Here is a 9,448-nt window from a genome sequence, read left to right as displayed (position 1 = left end):
CTCTCTCTAAAGTTGTTATATCTCTCACTTATTTTAACTTTTCTGCCCTCTCGTTCTCTAATTTTTCTCTCTAAAATCTTCTCCCAACTTTTAACTCTCTCCTAACTTGATTTTTCCACATTGTTGGGATTATGAAACTAAAATAGGAAACCATATCGTACGGAGAAAATGATTTTTCAACACTATTACCAATTTCTACTGGGGGTAGGATATTGTTGTCTTATAAGGATTACAATATTATTTTCTTATAAAAATTAGGATATTTGATCTCTAATAAATAGAAATCCAAATAAAAGGGACTTACTGGTTGTGGGCTTGAAAAGGATTCTGGGATATTTTTGGGGAAAGTTTTATATTCTAATCCTTAAACAATTATTAATGAATTACTCACATCTAAGTGGAAGACTGGATGTATTTGTTGTGTCGTTATTCTTGTGCTTTTACAGTTTTCTTCATATTTTCATATATTTTGATTGTGTTTGGATATTTACGTGGAAGGGAAAATTATTCAGGATCTTCAATTTCCCAACAAACATATCTATGGCCTCTAACTTCTCTTATTATAAAGTTTTTTCTCTCTAATATATATCCAATTCTCTAATTTTGTCTCTCCAAATTCTCTCTAAACTTTTTCTTGACTTTTATCTTAAAATCTTCTCAGAAAATTTCTCGTTTGATTGCACTATATCTAAAAGTAATTCTTACAAATACCAATATATCTAAAAGTAATTCTTACAAATACCAAATTACCATAAAGTCTTTTCGGATAACCAATTTTATTCTTCCAAGGCTGATTATAAACTAATTTGATTATTGCAAAAATAATTTTTATTTGTTACTAAACATTCTAGATTTTAATAAAAGAAAAACGAAAAAAATCATTTTGGCACTTTAAAATAGTTAATCCAAACACACTCTTAAAAAGATACAACATATTAGTTAGATGATAACAGACAATATCGAAAGCTAAAAGTATGATGCTTAACGACTACAGACATGAAGCATACAGTAAATTTATGCATACATATTGTGCCTGTTTCAGTAACTATCTGCAATCTCTGACAAAGAAGAATATGTCCCGAGAGTCGCGCTGGCGATGCCCAGTCCGATAACGGTGATGCTCGAAGTGATCTGATTGCAAGCGAAAAGGATAACAAAGCATACAAATGAATAAGTAATTAATATAATGTTTCATTTAACATGAATCTTCATAATGAATCAAAGACATTTTATGGAAAATGTTCTTTTTTGTCAAGATAAATGAAAGACTATTTAGTATTATTATGTAATCCTGGTTAGAAGTTCGGGTTGTCGTTCTTCTAAGCCAAGCCATTGAAGGCTCTTTCATAAAGTGTACGATCTTCAGTGGGGTGGGCTATGAGCATAATGCAAAGAGTGAGATTTTCAATTTATCCTACATCTTTGCATTGTCTCACCGTAAAGTTTGTGCAGATTGAGCCATCTTCTAGCTAGGGAGGTTTTCTAATGATCATTTTCTCCTTTAGAGATTCTATTAAAGCAAATATAGTGTTAGTAATAATGGTTGAATACTAAAGTTGTTAAAAATAGAAATAATTTTCAATGTTTTTAGACATGGATCTCTCAGGAAAAAAATGTTCCAATAGAATTTGAAGTTGTTCACAAAATAGCAAAATATCTTACAAGTTTAAATATCCATGTACTGAGCTCAAACTTGATAAAACATGCCAATTATGTGGGGAATATAAAGCTATATTGTAATCTTGTTTTGAATCAGAAACAAACTTTTTATGAATAGATGAAAAGAAAGAGAACGAAACGGAGAAACAAAAAAAGTGTCATTAGAGCTAGCAATTATCAAGTTGAGGATTTTTTAAGTTGAGTGATCAGGTTAGGTTAGTCCACATATGATCTTTCATATAACTTATTTCTTTATGTTTTCTCTCCTAAATATTAATTTCCACCTGAAATTCACAATCCATCATCCATTGTTTTTTCTTGGGCAAGGATTGTTGGATTTGACACAACTATTTCCCTAATATTCTAATTCATTACCTAGATTATCACGAAACTAAATTAAAAAGAGAAAAATAAAAAGTTAAAGATATGCTTACCTGCATCTTTGTAGCTTCCCTTCCCATGATTTTTAAAAAGCACATTGTTGGTATTATTACCGCCTAAATCAAATATCATACGTTTAAAAACACATCAATAACACAAATAAACAAGTCAATAGTTCATCTATTAACATATTTTACTGATAACAAACTTGGATAATTCACCACAGTTCAGCTATTAATTGGCTCCAGAAGATGGGGAGAGGGAGAAGATCCAAGAAAGAAAGCTAATAGACAAAGACATAAACGGATGATAATTTTAAAGTTTTCCATCAAACTTTTCACCTACTGCTCAAGTGAAATAGAATTGCACTTCCAGTTTATTGTATAACATGTGCCAATTGCACAAGCTTCACCATCCCAAGTATCCACATCTAAAGAATATATAATTCATGAAAAAAATTTGAACACATCCAAAGAAAATATAATGTATAGTAATATAGCCCTTCCTTCGTTCCAGCAAATCTTAAGTCGGAGTTGATTAGCTATGAAAAAGATCTCAGTCAAAGCAAAACAGTGGGGAGCAGACCTAGATCAACTTGGCTCTCCCTTGAAGACCAAGCTTCCGAGTTAGGATGAGGTGGATCTTAATGATCAGATGAATACTTAAATTTGGAGCTCTTATTGAATACTTAAAGAAATCAGGGGTGCATTTAACTCCAGTTCCTAGTGCAACAGGAAGAAAAATATCAAAAGGGGGAAAATTATAAAGGGTGGAGGAAGCTGGTTAATCTTATTTCAGGTAGGGAAGAATGAAAGTAATTTCTAGGACTAGTAGTATTAGGGGGTCTGGATTAAATTATCGTGTTTTTAAGTAGCGTTTTTCATAATGTAATTTCTAGATGGGAGGATTCTATTGTGATGTTTCAGGCAGGTTATGGTTTAATTGTAGTTTCTTATCTTGAAGCTGGAGGAGTTTTTTGTATTCTTCTAAAATGGATTCTTATGAGTTCTTTTCGATTATAAATGAAAAATTGAGGATCTCGACCCCAGTCTCATACCAAGGACATAACAAACACACACGCCAAGGGGGAAAAATCAATCTCATTCAAAATTTTGCTAACTGAGAAATGTCTGTCCAGCTCCACTAAAAAAAATAATAAAATAGAGAATTTTCCAGCTCCCTTTTTCTGAAGTTGACAAGCCAATTGCTTATTGCCTGGCAGTTACATAACTGCCAGAAGCTAACCAACAATTTAACAGCTAACAGCCAACTGGTTGACCATTTAACAATTAACATATTAACAATCATTAGGTGCAACGAGCTATGAGCTCAAACAAAGAGCAATATTTAGAAACAACAAAGAATTAGGTTTCCTCAAGAAATGAATCAATCAGAGGCACTTACCACGAGTATGCTGAGAAATGAGCCAATTAAAGCCATCACAAGACCTGCAATCAAGATAAATGGCAATTTGCTTTTAGTTACGCTCAATTCATCTGCCATGTTTGGCAAATCTGTTAATGGAAAGTTAACAATTTGGATTTACAGTTACATGCTTAATGAATTATCAACTATACAGATGCTGAATCATTGACTATCATGAGAAGTTAACAATTTTGGGGTCCTAGATAAAAGTTTAGTTTTGAATAGGTTATTATCATCTATTACATTACAGTCCGTTATGTTAAGATGGCTTCAGAAAAGAAAGTAGACCAATTACAGAAAACTTGAAGCCAACACCATTACCAAAAAAGGGCAGAAGGAAAGCAACAAAAACAGAAGAAGCAACAAGTGTTGTTCTTAGGAGAATGAAACACCAGTAGCTGTCTGAAATTCTAGTTGGTAGTAGCTCCTCAATACTTCTTGCCAATGGATTCATCAACAGTGCATATTTGAGCAATGTCAAGGAAGCAAATTTAATCATTGGTCCAAAGATAAAATATATTACGCCACTTGATTTTCTAAAATGATGCCCCTATTTAAAAAGGATATTTGGTGAATGGATTGATAACCTGTAAAAGAATAAAGTTTCCTCAGAAATATTGCTAACCTCAAACTGCTTATAAGTTTAGGTGGCAAATAAAAGGCAACATAAACACTTACTGTTGTCCACACTGCAATTTTAGAGGTAACAGCATGTTTTGGCATATTCAAAGTTATCTGGGATAACGTATTTTGGCCAAACATGAGAAATCCCATGACTGCAACACCCCCATAGAATATAACACACAAAATAAAGCTGCACAGGATAAAAATTTGAAACATCAAGTTAAATGGCAAGTAAAGAGCATTCCAAGTCAGAAGCAAGTCTTGACAACGTACCATATTATTAGTGCCTTGCTAAACTTTGTTTTATCTGCCATTGATTGATAAATATTTGGAAACACGGAATGGCCAGAATAACAAAATCCATACACACCAATTGCAAAAGGAATGCCCTTCCAGTTCACAACTTGACCAGTTTGATGAAATCCTATGCCTCCAATTGTACCAAGAAAAATTATGCACAGGACTATTACAATGGTTGCAAGGACCCCACCAGCTGCAATAGACATAAATTATATGGTTTCATCTAAACATCCAAATTATCAAGGCCAACATAGATTAGAAATGTTGGTCTGGTATATTACACATTACCTGACAGGTATGAGATCACACGGAGATCTCTCAGGCAAACAGTGGGCAAAACGATCAGTGCAGTTAAAATTCCAAAAAGATGTATCGAGTCTAACTGGATACCACCCCAACTCAACGATGCTCCAGGAAATAATTTGGTTAGATTGTCTCCTTCCAAGATAATAAATTCCACACAATAACTCTGAAAGTGTAGAGAACATCAAAGATGAGTGAAATGAAATATTATTAGAAAATAAAATGTTGAAGGTAGATTAGAGACTCCCTTACATATAATTCCAAATATAAAATGATCTGCATCAAAATTCGAGAAACATAATGTTAGCAATTTTTCTGGGATAAATCAACAATTATGCATGTATAAGAGATATATTATTACGCCACTAGCACTAAAATATTTTTTAGAAACTTTGAATCTAGAAATCTAACTCACGAACTTTGTCGTCAAGGGAGAAAAAATCAACCAGCTCAGTGCAGATGAATGTTACCAGAATTGACCTCTCATACACAGTAACATAAAAGAGTAACGATTTTGGACCCTAGCATACACTTTGGAAGTAAAAAAAAAACAATAGAACATTTGTGAGAAACGTGCATAATGATAATGTACAGATGATGATAATAAACAAAGAGAGCATCAAAGGAAGAAAACTCACAGAGACAAAAAGACGTCCAAATTTTCCATAGGCAGCTTCTCCTAAATCTGGGTATGTTATGACTCCCTCTCTCTTCTCGAAGCAGTACCTCATAAGTGACGCTGTATAACAACACACAATGGCAAAAAGAACTAGTACTCCCAAACTAGCCCAACCAGCTTCTTTTACAGTATATGGTGTAGAGAGAAGTCCTACTCCAGCCAATACATTAATTCCTGAGTGGACATGAATCAAGTCACTCCAAGACAACAAAAGAACATAGTCCCTATATCATTCCTTGTATAATTGTTTCTTACTGAAACTCCCAAGTGGCATTGCTTTCCACAATTATTGGCACTTCCACAATAAAGGCATATCAGACAAGGAGTTTCTCAGAGAAAAAAAATATACATGAAAAAGTAAGAAGTAACACAAAACATAGATATATTACCATTGAAGATAGTCTCTGTGAAACTGCAACCGTGGGCAATAGGAAGTTCACTAGTCAATTGCTTAGAATATGAGGCTTTATCTGACCTTAATGATTGCATTCTTGAGATCTTATCCAAATCCTCATTTTGATCAGCTCCACCATAATCAGATAATAAAGGAGTCTTTCCGTCCATGTCTAAACTACTTCTACTATGATTCTGCAAGCTTTGTTGCAATAAACTTGGAATACGAAACATTCCAAAATTTGGTGAAGCCATGATTGTATAAGAATCCGTTGTCTCTCTGACAAAGAGAAAAAAAATGATAAACAGCAACACCTAAGTACCAAGTACCACTGCTCAAAAAAGTTCAAACATGTGAGCCATTTACAACAAATCTTCAAGTTTAAGAATATGTTAAGAATCAATGGCCCTGCCCCAGAGAAATCCATATATTTAATAGAGAAATTTTTCCATATTTCACACTAGGAAAATAGTAAGTTTTGCTTAATAATTTGCACCTTTGGTATAAATTTTGTATTCGGACTGAATCATATTTAGCAGAAAGTAGACTCCACTAGTACAGATGGACATAAACATAAACATAAACAAAACAAGATTAGCTGGATTATCCACAGACATTTTAGTCTAGCAGACAAATCCACTTGAATATTTCAGAACCTAAGAACGTCAAACAGAGGAGTATAGAAGAGAATAAAATTCACGAATGCACTCGTGAATTAGGGACGAAAAAAATTAAGCCATTACCAGACTGCCAACCGGTTATGCAAGTTTTGTGCTTCTTTTTCTTTTTTCTTTTTTTTTTATTTGAAACAAATATTTCATTGCTGATATGAAATATACAAAAGGTCACAAGGACAATTACAAGAATGCTTTTTGTGATAAGGTCGTTTGTGCTTCTTATTAGTCATTCATTGTTAAACAAAATAGGTCTGGCCACCTCTTTTCTGTCAGTCAAACTGAATTTCACAGAAATAAATTCATGAAAATATACATAATTCACAATTTCAGAAAACTATACATGTATGAATACACAACTCAAACGACCCAAATTTCTGCCCAGATTTGAGATAGCAAAAGGTTCAATTTAGTTAAGAAAACCTCGGAAAATGTTGCTATTTCCATCCGTACTCTGAAGTCTAGACAACTTTCTCTTCATTGAAAAGACGCCATGAGAGTGCAAAAATTTATCATTTTCCAGAAAGTAAGGTTATTACTGGTACTAATTTGAACTACTGGGCACTATGTCTGCGGAAAAAACAGAGTAGTGTCCCTGCAACTGATTAATGATTGCGTGAGTCTCCTAGAGAAGGCTATTACAATTGATGAAGACCTATGGTCGCTATAATACAAATCCATTGGTGCATCTGTTACTTTTAAACTTATAATAAAACAGAAAATTCATCTACTGGTTAGGAAAAGCAAACCTGGAACACTTTGAGATTAAAGAATTATATATTTTTATTCCCACCCCTACCCATTCATTATCAAATGCATCAAGAGGTCTGAATATCGATAATCATAATATTTGATAAAACTGATGCGAAATTTTCCTGAGCAGAATATTTTTATAGTTTAATTGTATAAACAAAACAAAAATTGAAGAAATGCATCAAAGCCGCAGATAATGTGAGGCGATTAATTTGCAACTACCACAACTGTAACCAAATACGAACTTCATCAGTTGTTGGAATTTACAAAGATTGAAAAAATGCGCCAAGCTGCAACTAATTCGCAATCACTATAACAGTAACCAAATGAGATTTTCATCGCTCGTTTACATTTACAAAGACTGAAAAATGCAACTAATTTTCAATCACTGCAGTAGTAACGCAAAACAAGTTTCCGAAATCACCTTATGTCTCCATTGCACAGGGAATCACATTCATAAACGACTTGAACACGTGAACTATTTTGACTATAAAACGAAAACCACCGAACTAAATGTAACAAATAATCACTCAATGATTCTAACATCCTGCAGTATCATATTCATATCTCCAAAAAGAACGAAAACCGTCGCGATAACGTTTTATATAACAAAAACAAATCTACAGAAGCTCTACAACGAAAGAAGAACAGAAACCAGTACAACAAACAACAATACTGCACCTGTAACTCTGCGGCCATTGCTGAGAAGTGAAGGTGGAGCTCCGACGTCCGAGGTCGTTCCCGGCGTCGTCTCCATCGCTGTAACCGCTGTTGCTACGATCATCCGTGCTTTTGGTGACCTCAACGTCGTCGTCGTCGTCGTCGTCGAGAAAGAACTCGGAATCGGGATCGGTTCGCTTCTCGGCCATGGCGGAAGCAGAAGGCGCGTGGGAGATCGGGGATTTTGGGAGCGATTTTGTGAGCCAGGAAGCGAATATTTGTTTTCGTTACGTTACTTTGGCGTTTAGCGATGGAACGGAAGACAGAGGGCGTATGTTCATGCGGTGGCCACGGGGAGGGAGTTCCGACGGTTCGAATTTGTATGGGTTGGTGTGTCGTCACTGGCCGACGTGTCGGAAACTTGACAATGACATTTTCTTTTTCTCTCCACTTTTTCGGCTGTCTGAGTATTAAGCCACTAACCAATCCTATTTCACCTTTTTCAAAATTTCAGACAGCGTCGGTTTTCGTTTTATTTATTTATTTATTATTATTATTATTATTTTCTTTGAAAAGATATCACTTTTTATCTGAGATTTGACTTAAAATATTTATTTAGTTATTGAAGTTTCGAAAGAAACTATTTTAGTTTCCGAAATTTGAAAAATAATTCAAAATGATCCGTAAGTTAATTTGATTGTTAGTTGATTAACGAAAAAATAATGTGTTAAAGTAAAGTGACAAATTTTAAATGATGAGGTAACTTTTATTAATTTTATATTTGATTTTCAATTAGATGGCTTTTTAATTTTTTTTTCACATTCTTTCTCGACTAGGTGGTTTTCAACTTGCCATGTAATTAAAAAGCCATGTAATCTAAAAACAAATATAAAATTAATAAAAGTTGCCACATCATCTAAAATTTATCACCTCACCTTGTCATATCACTTTTCCATTAGTCTACTAAGGATCGAATTAATTACGGATCATTTTGAACTATTTTTCAAACTTCGGGGACTAAAAATGTCTCTTTTGAAATTTCAGGGACCAAATAGGCACTTAGCTCAAGCTTTAAGGACTAAAAATATATTTTTTCCTTTTCTTTTTTAATTCAATATGTGAATTCAATTCAAATTTCCTAACCTTTTCATCGAAAATATATATCTTGATCGGTTGAGCTATACCTAGATTTGAATCATTAGTTTACTTTTGATTTAAGTCAATCCATTGTTTAATATTGATATGACACTTAAACTAGATCTTTTCTAATTAATTAATTTGGAAGACTATTTGCATGATGCTATTCAAAAAGTGAGAACTATATTTTTTTTCCTTTCTAAAGTCAATGATTCAATTTTTTTTCCTTTTGAGTTTAATAATTGTAGGATGGAGGATTGAATTATCGACCTTTAGAATAGTAATAGATGTCTTTTCTTGGAGGCTATGCTACGATTGGCTCAATGGTTCAATTTCTATTTCAACAATTGTTGAATTAAAAAAATGTTTAAAAGTGTTTGTTGACGTAGGAATTTTATTTCAATCTCTAACCTCGAAGCTTCAGCGAACACCTACACACAAAGAAATTACACACTAGTG

General features: G+C 33.6%; 1 protein-coding gene across 1 annotated transcript; it reads right to left on the bottom strand.

The window, feature by feature from the left end:
• Positions 1 to 897: 897 nt before the first annotated feature.
• Positions 898 to 8,222, bottom strand: LOC111016632 (amino acid transporter AVT1A). The gene is made up of 12 exons (XM_088124459.1): positions 7,874 to 8,222; positions 5,761 to 6,044; positions 5,331 to 5,545; positions 4,945 to 4,968; positions 4,678 to 4,858; positions 4,363 to 4,582; positions 4,144 to 4,279; positions 4,036 to 4,052; positions 3,787 to 3,935; positions 3,445 to 3,488; positions 2,094 to 2,156; positions 898 to 1,131 (listed from the first exon to the last, which is right to left on the bottom strand). The coding sequence occupies exons 1-12, from the start codon at positions 8,059 to 8,061 to the stop codon at positions 1,039 to 1,041; spliced, it is 1,614 nt and encodes a 537-aa protein (XP_087980585.1). The 5' UTR covers positions 8,062 to 8,222; the 3' UTR covers positions 898 to 1,038.
• Positions 8,223 to 9,448: the final 1,226 nt, after the last annotated feature.

Source organism: Momordica charantia, assembly GCF_013281855.1.
Source record: "Momordica charantia cultivar OHB3-1 chromosome 5 unlocalized genomic scaffold, Mcharantia_2.0 BLBB01000005.1, whole genome shotgun sequence".
NCBI lineage: Eukaryota > Viridiplantae > Streptophyta > Magnoliopsida > Cucurbitales > Cucurbitaceae > Momordica > Momordica charantia.
This window is presented reverse-complemented; position numbering and strand designations above follow the sequence as displayed.